This window comes from Halichoerus grypus, chromosome 3 (genome assembly GCF_964656455.1).
Source record: "Halichoerus grypus chromosome 3, mHalGry1.hap1.1, whole genome shotgun sequence".
Lineage (NCBI taxonomy): Eukaryota > Metazoa > Chordata > Mammalia > Carnivora > Phocidae > Halichoerus > Halichoerus grypus.
The window spans coordinates 149,347,786-149,363,395 of record NC_135714.1 but is presented as its reverse complement, the minus strand read 5'-3'; the positions used below and the strand labels follow the sequence as shown (position 1 = coordinate 149,363,395).

At 41.9% G+C, this 15,610-nt stretch overlaps 1 protein-coding gene across 2 annotated transcripts in view; it reads right to left on the bottom strand.

Moving 5' to 3' along the window:
* The window catches only part of GALNTL6 (polypeptide N-acetylgalactosaminyltransferase like 6), a 1,190,952-nt gene that overhangs the window by 61,261 nt on the left and 1,114,081 nt on the right, over window positions 1–15,610 (bottom strand). For both annotated transcript variants that reach the window (XM_078069438.1, XM_078069439.1), the window contains one exon: window positions 6,749–6,970. In XM_078069438.1, the coding sequence (XP_077925564.1) occupies window positions 6,749–6,970 (222 nt within the window). The remainder of the gene's footprint in view (window positions 1–6,748; window positions 6,971–15,610) is intronic.

The window sequence follows — 15,610 nt, the reverse complement described above, 5'->3', positions numbered from 1 at the left end:
TGTCCTTCCTGTTTTAGGGATTGAGCTGGAAAGTTAAGCTCCTTCTGAAATTACCTTTTTATGTTAGTCTCTCTCCCTAACAGGCCTAAAGAATAGGCCATCTTATCCAGAAATTGATCAACAAATATGCATCACGGGCAAGAGAGGCTCAACAGAAAAAGTTATGCGCATCACTGCAAAAAGGGAAAAATCTGAGGTGAGAGGTGGTTTAGCCAAATATTACGGGGTTGTTGATAAGACAAAAACAGATTTTGGAAATCTAAGCTGGTCAATTCCTGAATCTCAAAATTGACAGGACGAAAGATAACTCAAGTAGATTAAAAAATGTAAAGAGATAATCGTGAGAAAATAAAACGTGGAGCAAGTATTTGGCTACGGAGGCAGGAGGAAAGCACAGGAGCACTTATCTTGCGACTCCCCAAACCAAGACAGGTTGCTCACAAAATCTAAGACTGACTGATGCCATTTAGGCTGCTAAAAATATTGTGAATGTAAGGGGACTACTTACCTTTAAGCAGTGTGGTACTTCTCAGAGTCTGGGACAGGGCCAGCCAAGACCTACTGTTAACAGTACCTTGTCAGGACACTTGGGAGAATATTGGCTCTTGTTCCTGACTACTGCCTGTCTGCAAATGAAAAAAACCAAATTCCGAGCTCCAGAATGCATTCTGGCATCAGTCTGGATCACTTAGAATTGACCTCCAGTATTTTCCCACTTTTATTCCAAGACCCCAAGAATCTTCCCCATTTTTTGCGGTGCTCATTCTTGCTCCCCACCGGCCTGTGGGTGGTCACTGGATTTTTAAGGCAAGCTGGGGGCTGTTGCCACTGCAGAGGCCACTCTTTGTTCTAAGCCAGTTGTGCACTTGGTTAAAGAACGGGTGGGGTGGAGGTCGGCCTCTGTCCATGCCTGGAAAGATGATATTGAATTTTTTCTCGTTATGCCAATTCCTGAGGCCTGGATTGGAAATCCCGCTATGATAACTCAGTGAGCCTCAAATTCTATTAATTTGATGTCATTCTTGGAATTAGAAAGGTACCAATCGTCATTGGAAATTAACTAAGATGAATTAATGATTGCCTAACATACGCTTAAAGTTTCGTTTACTCCTGTTGTGTGAGCCCCAAAAGGTATATATTTATGTGTGTAAAACATATATCAATATGAATACATATATTTTAAGGAAGAACAAAATAGATAGAAAAGACAGAACGTTTTGCTTGGTATATTTATATGAGAAGAAAAAAAATCTGTTAGCTCTGAAATACCTCTGATTCCATTAGACTTGGGCCAAATTGCCACTGCTGAGACGCTAAGATGTCCAATTATTTTTTCTCTTCAAAGATTTTAATTATTGATTTGTCAGAGAGGGAGAGAGAGAGAGAGAAAGAGCTCGCACAAGCAGGGGGAGAAGCAGGCTCCCTGCTGAGAAGGACCTCGATGTGGGACTCGATCCCAGGACTCCGGGATCATGACCTGAGCCAAAGGCAGCCACTTAACCAGCTGAGCCACCCAGGTGCCCCACTGAGATGTCCAATTTACTCAGCAGGCAATATGGAACTAAAATCCATTTTATCATGAGACACTTTAAGTTTGCCTTCAACTGTCTTCACTGTTGAGAACTCAGAAAACACACAGTAAAATCTGAAAGGATAATGCGATTCTTTATGTGTTCCTACATTTTTCTCAACCTCGTCGTTGAGCTCCAGAGAGATGACTTAGCATAGTGTACCGGCATTGCCTCTGCCTGGGAAAATAAATGACAGATCAAGTCAACTCTAATACACTCAGAGAATGACAAATCATCTCTGAATGACTGCTTAATGTAATGATCTGGTTTAGACAGATAGCAGCTGAATGGCAGGGCCAGTTGCCAAGGGAATGGTGGGACAATCTCTCTTTGCAGCTTTCCCAGTTGCAAGACTGGGTTGCCGGGGAGGGGGGTCGGAGGAGGGGGAACCGGCCACAGCTCTGCCAAGGGGAGGCGAGAGAGCCTCCCTCATTGTGCATCAGTTGCTGGCTTTGACCTCTGCATTATACAGCGGCAGCATTTACGCAGAATTGGTTTGAAAGAGACACCATCACATCCTCAGATGGGCTTTCAGATAACACACCGCCTAGGGCCAAACTTCCTTTCCTGTAAGCTGATAGGGGGAAATCCGAAAAGCCAGTACACCGTGAGAACATTAGAAGAAAGAGGAAGAAAGCAAGTTAAAAGAAGTCAAGTGCAGCCAAAGCAGAGGAAGAGAACTGGAATTACCGAGGGCGCCCGTCTGTGTGAAGGTTCTACAATTCCCGGTGACATTAATCTTGAGGAAGGAATTTAAATAGCAGCCGAAGGAGTTCGGCGCTGAGATGAATTTTTAAAATAAAGATTTAAAAAAAGTTTTGCACCACTGCAGGAAGACAGACGGATGCGCCAAGATTGGCACATTGAGGACAGAAAGCAGACACATCTCAAAAGAATCTCTGGCGCCAGTCGGGAAAGACACGTTTGTCTATTTTATATCTTTTGTTCTCTCTTACACATGATGTTTGGGATTCTGCAGAACTCTTCTTTATGGACACTAAAGGAATACTATAAATGTCTTTAACAAATTCATGAATTCGAAGGAGGGGAAGGGGTAAGAAGGAGAAAAATAATAGGAAATTCGGCTTCTTTCATTTAGTATCTTGACACAAAAAAAGGCACTCCATATGTGCTTGGTTTAAGAATAGTTTTCCACTTTAAACTTGTTCTTACCCTATCCAACACAGCAGCATGGAAAAGCACATTGCTTCTACTTGAATTGCACAAAGGGATATTCGACTCAGTACACGGCTCAAAATCCTATTTCTTTCTCCTGGGCCCCATGCCACCCACTGTTCCCCATGCATTCTACCCACTCCCAGAGGCCGATCCACCCAGTGCCCACCACCGGCAGGAGGCAGTGACTTCTTCTCTGGAAAGCACTTCTCTATCACATGTGACTTTAATCTCTTCTTGCCTTTAAGTAGGAAGCTGGCAGGGAGAGTTTGGAAATTGCCAGAACAGAGGATTCTCACTTTTGGATTTTTCCCTTCTTCTCCGGAGGGTATCAGAAGAGAATACTGAATATCTTGCTTGACTATCATGTGGACCATAGACCTGAGAGTCCATCACGATCGGTTACCTGAGATTCCCACCTCAAACTCTTCCTGGCCGAGCTTTCCAAAGTGGCAGATGATGTGTGGCCAACAAGGGAGGGCACGGAGACTCTTCTCCCGTGTGGTGGAGCGGAGTAAGAGCGTAGCGTGCTCCGTGGAGGCTCAGGGCAGAGCAGTGAGCGACCAGGGGAACAACAGGGAGCCCAAATCCTCCATTCATTCATCATTCATTCCTTCGGTGAATATGTATGGCACATGCACTATATGCCAAACACTTTTTTTAGCTGCTGAAGAGCATGAGTAACTCCACAATTCAACAAAATCTCTGTGTCATGACTCTTTCTTTCTAGTGTGGGACATAGCTGAGAAACATGATAAATAAATGCATTATATAACTGTAATATGGTGAGAATAAGCTGAAGGGAGGGAGGGCAGAAGCAGAGAGACGAGTTAGGAGACAAATGCAATAATCCGTCCGAACTTGTCAGGGAAATGAGTAACAGTTTAGTGGCTATTTATGGCCTGTAACTTATCCTTTACAAGGTGGGTTCTAACAACCAGCGCCAAAAATTGCCTAAGCACTTCCTTGTTTACCCAGAATCAGGCTGACAGAGAACAGCAGGTGGGAACCGTTCCAAGTACAAGTGCATAAAACAGCCAGTTACCCTGCTTTTGGCACAGATCTCCCATAAAGGATTCTTGTGTTTACGTTGCTGGAGGTTTGTGGTTCTTTTCTAGAACCGCTTTCAAAGAGCCACACGGGCTGCATTTCCCTTTTCACTGTCTTACAAAAACAGCAATTGACCTTTTACGTTTATTCAGGAGCTTTGCCCATTCTAACAATTAATTAAAAGTTTATAAGAAATTAAACAACCCTCTCATATACTGGATTGGATCCTGGAACAGAAAAGGGACACGAGTGAATAAAACTGGTGAAATCTGGATAAAATCTGTAGTTTAGTTAATAGTATCGTACTGATGTTAATTACTTAGTTTAAACGCGCTGTGGTTAATGTGGCAAACATTCAGAGGTTAACACTGGAAGAACTGGGGTGAAGACTATCTGTGAACTTTGGGTACCACCTTTGCAACTCTTCTGCAAATTTAAAATTATTCCAAAATAAAAAAAAATATTTGAAAAAAAGGCCCCTCAAAGGGAAAAGAAAAACATAAGAGTGATCACTTCAAAGAGCTATTTTCAGAGGTAAAATGATCCATAGATATATTCTGCACATTTAGCCATTTTTATCCACTGTTAAGAAGTAGGTTGCTATTACCTCATAGATAGTTAGAAATAGTTCTCTTTTTCATGATTTCCTTTAGATCAAGCTGCATTTCAACACTTCTCTTTCCTCCTGCATTAAATGTACAGGCACTATTTCTACTCTCAGGGATCTACTCTGCTTAGAAAGTAGGTATTTTTCGAAACTATTTACCAGTCCAAACCCTCGTCACTTGTTGGTTTCCTTTCTTTTTGCCTTCCTCCAATCTTCCAGGTTTTTATTCTTTCTGTGGACCACACCTTCATTGAACAAATGCAACTGAATGCAACTAGCCCTTGAACTGTAGCCCCATTTTCCTCTTTCCCAAAACCTAAATATGACCTTTTTTTGTTTGATGTGCTGAAGCTTTGGGGAAAGAAATTTGCCATCGTGTTAAAAAAAAAAATCTGATCTTCTCAATGCCTAATTGTGTAGACCAGAAATGATGAATGCAAGTGTTCCCATGGGCCAGGCAAGCCACATAAACGTGTAAGGCAGTCAAAGGTAATGAATAACAACCTTCTGCCATAGCCTACCTGGCCTTCAGATGATTATTCTGATTTTTCTGGGGGAAGTCGTATCTTTTTTAGAACATCAGTGGAAGAAGCTTTGAGTCTGTTTCCAAGCCAGGTGCTTTATAAATACAGGTTATGGTTTAGTCAGGTTCGAAGGGAAAATGTGACCTGTTGCAGCTGAAGTAGTAACCACGTAGGAACCAAAATATATGTTTCCACAGAAAATGGAGAAAAGCTTGATGAGATTTTAACTGGCTGCGGATCACACAGTGATGCTGTGAGGTCTTTGAGAATATTTCTGAGTCACTAAGGCAAGACTGCATTTAAATTACCATAGGTGGTAGATATAACCTGAACCAAAAACACCTTACAAAGGCACTTTCCTGCTTATTGAGCAACAAATTCCTGTGTCCTACCATGCATTAGACTAAGAAAGCTCTTCTTGGGGTCTACTTTACATTTCCACCGCTAGAAATGAAGTCCATGGTAGATAGCTAAAACGAATAGGAGCAGACTAATATGACTAATATTCCAGGGAGGCTTTAATGAAATGTTCAAGACGCAAAGTATCAGATCAGATCCCTAACAGGCTTGAGCAGCCAGTATTAGGACCACGCGCACATTCAAAAACATTCGGCAACGGAACATGCAGTGATGTTCTTGACCTTGACTCTCTCCTTCGTTCCTCGGGTATCCCAGGCACAGGTAGAGAATGACATCTTTTTGGACCCTCGTGGCACAACAAGCAGTGCACACGAAACATTTTCCAGGGGGAGCTGGGACTGCCCACCCAAGAACGCTGCTCACTCCTGGCCACTCCTGCCATGCCCTGGGGCAACCTGTACTCAGAGCTCTGCCAAGCCACAGGCCAGACAGCGACCTGGCTAATGCATGTTCTCCCCCACACAACAAGACCAAGGATAATGATGAAAAGGCTCCCCCACAAAGCACTATAGTCACCCCCTGGCTTCTGAAAACCTTGAGAACGAGGACAGCGCTAGCATCCCGCCCAGCCTGCAATTTCCCCCTCATAGCCTCCTGCTAAAAGCAGATTCAATTGCTAGGATAAATCCACCCTATCCAATTTTAGTCCTTGCTTTAGCATATACTTTTCTATGAGGAGAAGTCTATAGTAATAGGATTGAACGGAACTGCACCCAGCACAATAGTCCTTTCTATGCCAAAAGGTAGATATTTTAAATTTGGAAACTGGGGCTCTTCAGTTCTTTCCGTTTTACATCACGAAGTGAAATCAAAAAGAAGCATTCCGAGGTGGAAAGGTTAGTGCTTATTGAAGCAACCGATGTGGCTCCTGCATGTGCCACAGCTGTGGGTATTTATGGAAATGCATTTCTTCGTGATTCTGCATAGCACCTCCGGCTAAGAAAATAGTCAAGCCGCTCCATCACCTCATCCTTGCATACACCAATAGCAACAAGGCTATGCATGGAGGACGGGGAAGGATTCTTATCATGGAGATCAGGTCACACTTATTGACACGGTAGCATGACAGCTATTTGCATTCTCTGCAAGCTCTTATGGCAATGTCACTAATCTCAAATAAAAATATTTTCTAGGTGTATTAAAAAAAATCCATTTGGGAAGTCAATAGCGGCCAAGGGTTCTGGGTGGGACTCTCAAGGCTGAGGGCTGAATGAATGCTTCTCCCTGGCAATTTCTAAAAAAATCAACAGTTGGACATTGATTTATCTGAGATGATTTAAGCTAATCTTACTTGGCCGAAGGGCAGAGGAGCTGAGGTTTCGGCAGTCCCCCCCACCACCTGAGCCCGGGAGAGAAGGACGCGCTGAGGTAAGCGCAGGTTCCATGCAGCCTCTCCTCACCTCCCCCCAGGCAGCCGGTGGGGGCTCCACCGGAGGGTAGTACTTAGGCACATCCCAGGCCACTGCCGCCATGAACCATTTGAAGTCCTTGCACTTGAGTTGTTTGCGCAGCTCCTTCTGGGCGGAGATGTCCCCGGTGGAGAGGTGCCTGTATTCTGGGCGCCGCTGGTAAATGTACTCGGCGAATTCATCCATCCAGGTCTCAGCCACCCGCTTCAGGTTCTGTGCAGCAGAAAAGAATGTCATTTATTGACCTAGGCACTCAAAGGGTGATTTTGGTTGCACTAGATTTGGAAAAATACCAGAAGTTCGACAACCGCAGGCCGCACTGGTTGGTGGCTTTTTAATAAATGGGAGTTTTCGTGACTACAAGGGGGTGCGATATGGTTCGTCTGAGGCCCTGCACACATTTCTGCTTCTGGCATAGGGTTCAACTGCCAGTGCGATAATTTATTAGAGTCAGTAAAATTTCAGCTTACGATTACATCAACTTTCTCATCCCTCCTGTTATTTCATGATTATAAATTCTTTATTTTTCACACAGAACTAGAGTTGAAACTGGAGATAATGATGTCCTTCTTAGGCATCAAATTGCTTAAACCATTTCAAGGAACAGTTAGGATCTTGGAAAGAATGAGGACAAACAAGCTGTTACTCTTCTCTCCCAATTACAGAGACAACCCAGCATTACTAAATTCAAGACCTTATGTTCTGATGATATTTTCTATGTACAAATCTGCTAAGCAGAATTCAGTAATTTACTGCAGAATGAAGCGTAATGAAGCGTAATGAAGCACCAACTAGCCGGTCTTCTCTGCAGATGTTTCCATGGGTGAAGGAAGCAGGAGGCTGATGGTAGGGAAATAAGCATGCTCCTTAGGGGCGGGAGACCGTGTGGGCCCCGGGGAGGAAGCTCCGTCCTTTCATCAATTTTGAGATTGAGCAAATAACTCATCCACTCCAGGACTCAGATTCCTCACCTGGGAAGGTACAGATAGTAATATGTACCTACATCATGGGAGTGGTTGTAGGATTGAGTGAAGTAACATCTATAAAGTGGTTGGGCTCGTACCCAGCACACACTAGGTATTATGGATATTATTATTATTAGCAGAAAGTAATTGGAGGTCCAGTGTTGGGCTTGGCCACAGATGAACTGAATTGTTCCTGTCGCCTTTAGCTGAGATGAGATGTGCTCCGACACCCCTTCAGGCATATATATATATATTTAAAGATTTTATTTATTTAACAGAGAAAGAATGAGAGATAACAAGCAGGTGAGGTGGCAGGCAGAGGCAGAGGCGGAGGGAGAAACAGACTCCCCGCCGAGCAGGGAGCCCGATGTGGGGCTCAATCCCAGGACCCTGGGATCAAGACCTGAGCGGAAGACAGACGCTTAATGACTGAGCCACCCAGGCGCCCTGTGTTCAAATGTCTTATTTCAAGTACTCAGTTGCTGTGATATGGACCCTTTCAGTTTCTCATTTGTACTTAGAAGATAAAGTGAGCAGAATGGCTGGAAACTTTAACAAGATCCAGGCATAAGTGACTAAAGGAAAAACTAGTGATATTTAGGAAAATCATTTTCTCTTAAAGATTGTTACAGAATCCTAATTAAGGCCTGGAAATATGCCCAGAGGTCTGCCAGGAGTCAGAGTCTCCAAATATCTCAGTCTTGTAAGATTGTACCCTTTTCTTGTTCTGTCCCACCACCTCTACCTCCAGTGTCCCTGATGGGCCTCTCTTCCATCTGAGCTTGTCTCCATGCACCCCTCCCCCTGCCCTTCCACTTGCTTCCACGCGCTCCTTGGTTGCTTTTGGTTGCCAGTAGACATGAGGAAGGGCTCAGTTAATACAGTAAGGTGCAGAAAAGAGACAGTGCTACAAAGACTACTCTGATTTCTTGGTTGTCTCCGTGTTCCTTCCTTTCCAAGACTCCTGACATTGAGAGTGTAAGAGTTTTTTTCTGAGGGATTATTGCTTGCCATCGCTGTGCGGCCTGACATCCCAACAGCACCGTCTTGCCCATGACACTTTCCACTCCTCTGACTCCAGTTTACCTCGACAGACGATCAGAGTCAGAACCAATGTTGTTTTGTCATATTCTAGCCCTTGCCACACATTCTGAACTGCCTGATTTGTTTGGAGAAAGATAAGGAAATGGATGATGGTGGAGGCTTCTGCTCCGGGATGGCGCCACGCACTACACACACCTGTAACATTTACGTATGAGTCTTCAACATCATCTCGCCATTGACCTTTCATTCTGATAAATGTTCTGCATGAAATGCTTGGTATTTTTTATCTGTCCTTGGACAGACAATTTTTATGATTAGCAAAAAGATTCAAAGATAGAATGGAAAAAAATTAATCAATAATATTAAAACTTTATTTATATTCAAATTAGATTTTAGGCTGCGGTTCCAACCTTTATCCTAAAATCCAATTATTATATAAAATGGAAATATTTAATTTCCACTACTTTACGCTTCCCTGATAAATGAAAGTGAATAAAGGCAGGGGAATATAAAAAAGCAGAGGCAAAGAGGTAAATTACCCAGGAGTAATGAGAAAATTACTTTATTAAGTAGAGACATGCCTTGAAAATTCGGATAGCTTTGTCACTAAGCTATCTATTTTGACTTGTGTAAATAAGCACTATTAGACTGTACATTCCATGAAGTTACGTATAGATCTGTTTTTTAATTTAAAAACCCAGCACCTTGAATGATTCCAAGCACATGTACGTGCTCATCTGGGCATGCTAATTGCTGAATTAAAAAATATATTATAAATGAATGTGAACAAATTCATAGTGTGTGCATATATCCAATGGTAAAGGCACTGAAATAGGAACAATTTTTTAAAAAGTGTTGGTGCCAAAGCATAGATATTTGTTGCTTTGGATTTTTTAAAAAAGATTTTACTTATTTATTTATTTGAGGTGGGGGGCGGAGGAGCAGAGGGAGAGGGACAAGCAGACTCTACACTGAGCTCAGAGCCCGACGCGGGGCTCGATCCCACGACCCCGAGATCACGACCTGAGCTAAAACCAAGAGTCGGACGCTTAACCTGCTGAGCCACCCAGGTGCCCCTGTTACTTTGGATTTTTGAAATAAAAATAGGGATTATAAAACTCAAAGAGGAGCTGATTAGTTCAGGTGCATTCAACTGGAAATGACTCGAGGTGTCATGATAAATGTTAGCCAGGATAAGCATCATCAGTAAGTAAATGGGGCAGGATACAGCATGCTGGTCAAATTGTCCACAACTTTAGGGAAGCTAACCAGTATGGTTAACCGGGGAACCAGCCTGGTAGCTTTTGCATTATCATGTCCTTTTCAAATCAAAATAAACTTGGTTGCAGGTTAGGTTTGCTGATTTCCCAAACACTCTAAAGGAAGCAGCAGGATCATGAATGTATTCCAGGGATAATGTCAAATCATCCCTTTTTTGGAGCTTTCCAGGAGATGGGAAAAGAGAAACAGCATGAGAATTGCAAAAACTGTAATAGCTAGTTTCCCTCCAGCAATGAGCGTTACATAAACATTTAAAACATAAATACAACATCTTGCCCATTCTCTAATGTTCCCAATGACTCATTAGACCTCCTCCATTACAGACGCTCTGTTCTCTGAATTGAATTTCCTACCAGGAGGAAACTTTCTAAAGAGTCGCTTATTATAGTCAAGAAATAGTCCTCACTCCCAATCGGTGCAGGTGACTGGCCAAATAATATCATTCTGAAGTCATTATTCTGGAAGTAACAATACACTGTGTTCATTTGCCACTGCAATTAGTACTTAGTTTTGGGGAAGGCATTGGAACCACAGCTGAGAAATATTACAAGCAGTTGCAAAAGTTTCATTGGCCTTTTGTAGATTGTAGAATAAATTCACCCATTCCAGGAAATGAAATAATCAGATACACATTTGAGTTCATTGAGGTATTTATATGGGAGCGTATATACACTCATCCAAATACATGGAGGTAATAGGAAAGGAGCAAAGCAGCATTTCTCACTTAAACATTTGCAGCTGTGTACACGTGTACAGGATCACGCAGTTGAGACATCCAATCACATCTCTTGCCAGAGATGGTAACAAAGAGAAAAATAAATCAACCTGAGTTGGCCCATCTCTCCTTAGGACTGATTGAATGAACATTGGTGAAGATGCTAAAGGGTCCAAAAAATAGTTATCAAGACAAAAGAAAGAGTAAAGAATGGACTCTGGAAGATCTATATGTGCAATCATTTATTCCCAAAGTATCTGAAGTTGGATCTATCAAGGTTGTCTTAGACACATGGAGCCAGGTGTTAGCTGGGATTCCTGTTATTTGAGATTTAAATAGAATTGCTTCATCTACAAATTACACATCCTTGTTTTCCTCAAGATCTGTGTGGATTCCCAGGGCTTTGTGTTCACACAAAGGAAATCAAGGAAATCAAGGAAAACTTCGATTTCCTGTTGGGGGACCTTTCCTTCCTACTGCCATCTTGCCCCAGGCTTGCTTTCTCTTTTCTGTCTAGCAGAGCATTGAGCAGGGCACTTGTGTGCTTCTCCTCGCGTCTCAAACACCCCCCAGGTAGATCACTAAGGTATGGACTGTGACTGCAGATTTGAGGGTGGTGGCAGGGCCTCAGACGACAAAGCACAGCAGATGACGTAAGGTGGGATATTTGACTTCTTTCATAGTCTTTGGCTGCTATAGAGAATTCTCCTTGGCCAAAATTTCCCTCTCTGTCTTTGACCCCCTACCATCCTGCTGTCCTCAAAATTTCCCCTTATGTCTCCTTAGTAGGACTGCACTAGAATGTCATCGTTTCTTCTCCCTTTTCATGCAGAGTGATTCAGCTTTCTCATTGTCTGTCCCTGTTTATCCTGGCCAAACCCTGAGGCCTACCCTTCCATAGCCAAAATGTCCTTTCTAGGTGTTTTACTGGGCAAAGATGACTCACTTAAAAGAAATCCGACAGCTGGCTCTTGAGTTATGCCTCATTGAACATTTTGTTGTAGGAGGGTGGCCCACTGTTCAAGACAATCTCCAGAGAGTCCCTAACAGTCCTCTTGAATTTTATTCCCCTCCAAGAGACCTCTGCTTATGGGATCTGCTCTGCTCATTGCCACTTAAAAAATGCAGTTATTCCCTGGCTTTGTCCATACGGTTTCTCCTGCTTCAATGCCCTTCTTCCCCTTATTAGTCTGATCTCACCCATTCAGAAACTCTCTTCTTATTCCTCCCAGTTAGAGATGCCAGATAAAATGTAGGACATGTAGTTAAATTTGAATTTCAGGTAAAGAACAAATAATTTTAAAATATGAGTGCAATTAATAGTTGTATAATGCTTGTATTATTAATATTACATGTGTTGAATTGAATTGAACTGAATTGAATTAAATTAAATGAAATTAAATTAAACAAGGAGGCCACTAGACTGAGGTGGCTCTAAAGCTATGGTGGCCTACCTATGCAACCCAAAATCCAAGCCTGGAAATGTTTCAAGGTTATGAAATCAAAACACTCGGTACAACCAATCACAAATAGACAACTAGGCTCTAAGCTATAGCCATTCAAATTATTTCCTTTCTTTGCTTTTGTATTTTTCTCTATATAAGTCTTTGCCCTTAATTACTTCCAGTTTGACATGGCCCAAACAGACTTTTGCTCAAATAAACCCTTAAAAATTTTAATATGCTTCAGTTTATCTTTTAACACATGGGCCATAATTATACTAAAAAGTTATTTGTCTGAAATTCAAATTTAGGTGGGTGTCCTATATTTTTATTTGCCAAATCTGGCGACCTTACTGCCGATATATATAATACGCATATAATATGTGCTCCATGAAGGTTTTTTCAATTCATTAAGTGACTGTATTTTGCATCTGGCATATCTTGATGCTATTATCAATACATAGTGAATGTTTTGCTTCTGTGGAAATGACTCCGAAGAAGTTTCAGGCTGTCTGCAGAGAAGCCTGCTGTAATGCACAGTTGATCTAAATATGTTTCCCAATCCCACTGCTTTTCTGTTTCTAACAGGTGGGATCCCACTGGCCCTCTATCTGGGAAGCAGCCACATCATTTAAGATAACAGCAGCGCTAATTGGAAGCTGGAGGTGAGGGCTCAGCATGGCTGGAATGGACAATTTAGGGTTTACTGTTAACCTCGTTCTGCAAGTAAGTAGCTGAAGGCCTTCTGTCTCCACCCATCTGGACTGAGTTCCAGCCAGGCTCTGCGTGTGGACAAGGGAGACTCGGGGAGAGGGCCCCATCCTACTCAAGGTGAATCCAAGAGGTTTTCACCTGCTGGTTTTTCATCCAGCGTGGAAGTCTTGTAACAGTTGGAGAAGGAGGGCTACTGGAGCTGAAGCATACGTTCATTTTTCCGTGTAGAAAGCAAATGAAGATGTCTTTAGTTCTCTATTTTTTAAAAACTGCCGACCTTCCTAATTGTTGAGTGATAAATGAAGTGCACCTTCTACGTACAAAACATTGATAACATCATCTCTTTTTATGTCAACCTCAGTGGTTGTGTGTTACCCCATGCTCCTCTGTTCAACCCAAACTGGGATTAATCTGTCTTTTCTCGGTGTTGCCCAAATATTTATTAACACACTTAACGCATTCAGCCTTATATTAGAGGTCTTTAGAATTCAAGTCTTGTTTTCTTTGCATTATCCGACACTAAATCTTTCCTTAATTCTAACACTCATCAGGTCCTTGAATTGATATTTTACCAGGGACATTAAATCACATTCTAGCTCAGTTTATAAGAACAGATTTCCGGCTCTGACTGATCGTCTTTATTGAGCAACATGAAGAAAACAGATAGTTCCATTATACCTGCTGATTCATGACACTGCAGAAATCTCTCTACTAATTATTTCTTTCTGCCAACAACATTTTAGACCCTGCTGTTTAATTATCCTAAAAATACGATCCCTATTCAGTTTCTCAGCAGATTATTTGGCAGTTGATGGTCTGGCCAGGAGGCTGCCCCATGCTTGTACTATCTGGGCCACCTCACCTCCTCGTGTGCCTCCATTGCTTTGTGCAGGATGCAATCCTTACATGTGCACTGGCCTGACCCCAGCCCACATGCTGTGCTTGTGTCAATATTAAGCTATTGTATTATGATGGGTTTATAATAGATTTCTCTTTCTTCAGCTGTCTTTTGTTTTTTTTTGGTGCTTTTCCCCCCAGCAACGGCTGGTAGCTAACAAAGCCAAGCCAATCTCCCACAGAAACAGTTTCTTATTTGTCCCAGACACTCCTCCAGCAAGGAATTGCATCACTATCCCATGACTTTAAAAATTCTGCCTTGATTTAAATGCATTTCTTTTCTCCTCTTTGATGCTTCAGAGTACTTTAGTAGCTCTGGAGTCCCACCCAAAGCCCTCTTATCATTGATAAAGTGATAGTGTCATCCTGGCTACAGCTCAAAAGAGAATCTCTTTAAGAGAGCCTCAACCTCACTACAATCATTCAGCCTAGCACTGCTCTCTATGATCTAAGGACTTCTTTGAAGTCAGTGGGAATCCTTCAGCATAAGGAGAGGGTGGCTAATCCAGAACTAAAAAGGGAGGCTTGTCTGACAGCCACTTTCCTCTCTTCTTCCCCAAGGCTATGTGAGCTGTTTGTAACTGGTTACCAGCTCTGAGCTTTTTGAGATAATTTAGCTGTATCTCTATTCTATTTTCTGGCTGGATATTTTAGATATTTATGGTAGCGTTTCTGATAACGTTTGATGTAGCCTTTAGTTATAAGACAAAGAACAACTCCCCAAATTATTTAACAGCATCTTATTAAAAAATGCATGTAAGCTTAATCTTAAAAACAGCTTTATTGAGGAATAATTGATATACAATAAACTGCTGATGTTTAAAGTGTTCAATTTGGCACATTGTGATTTATGTATATATAGGTGAAACCATCATCACCATCAAGATAATGAACATATGCATCACCTCCAAATGTTTCCATATGCCTCTTTGAAATCCCGCTCTCTGTTTCCTTTCTTACACACCTCTACCACCATCCCCAGGCAACTGCTGATCTTTTTTTTTTTTTTTTTTTTAAATTTTAAGACCTATTTTTCTTTTTAGAGCAGTTCTAGGATCACAGCAAAATTAAGGGGAGGTACAGAGATTTCCCATTTACTCCCTGCCCCCACAAATGCATAGCTTCTCCTATTATCAACATCTCCCACCCAGGTGGTTCATTTATTACAATTGATGACCCCACATTGACACACCATCACCCAAAGCCCACAGTTTACACTAGGGCTCACTCTTGGTGTTGTACACTGATCTACTTTCTGCCACCATAATTTAGTTTGTATTCTCTAGATTTATTTATTTATTTATATTTTCTAGACTTTTAAAAAATATTTTATTTATTTATTTGACAGAGAGAGACACAGCGAGAGAGGGAACACAAGCAGGGGGAGTGGGAGAGGGAGAAACAGGCTTCCCGCGGAGCAGGGAGCCCAATGCGGGGTTCGATCCCAGGACCCTGGAAACCATGACCTGAGCCGAAAGCAGATGCTTAATGACTGAGCTACCCATTTTCTAGACTTTTAAATAAATAGAATCATAACGTATGTGTTTTTTGTCTGGCATTTTAAACTAAGCATAATTATTAAGTTCATTCATGTAGTCGCATGCATTTCTTTTTATTATATTGCAGTATGTGGATATGCTACAATTCATTTCTCCATTTACCTATTGATGGACATTGGGTTTTTCCAGTTTGGGGATATTACAAATAAAGCTGCTATGAACAGTGTTTGTATGGACATTTGCTTTAATTTCTACTGGGTAAATATTTTGAAGTGGAATGTCTGGTTCATATGCTA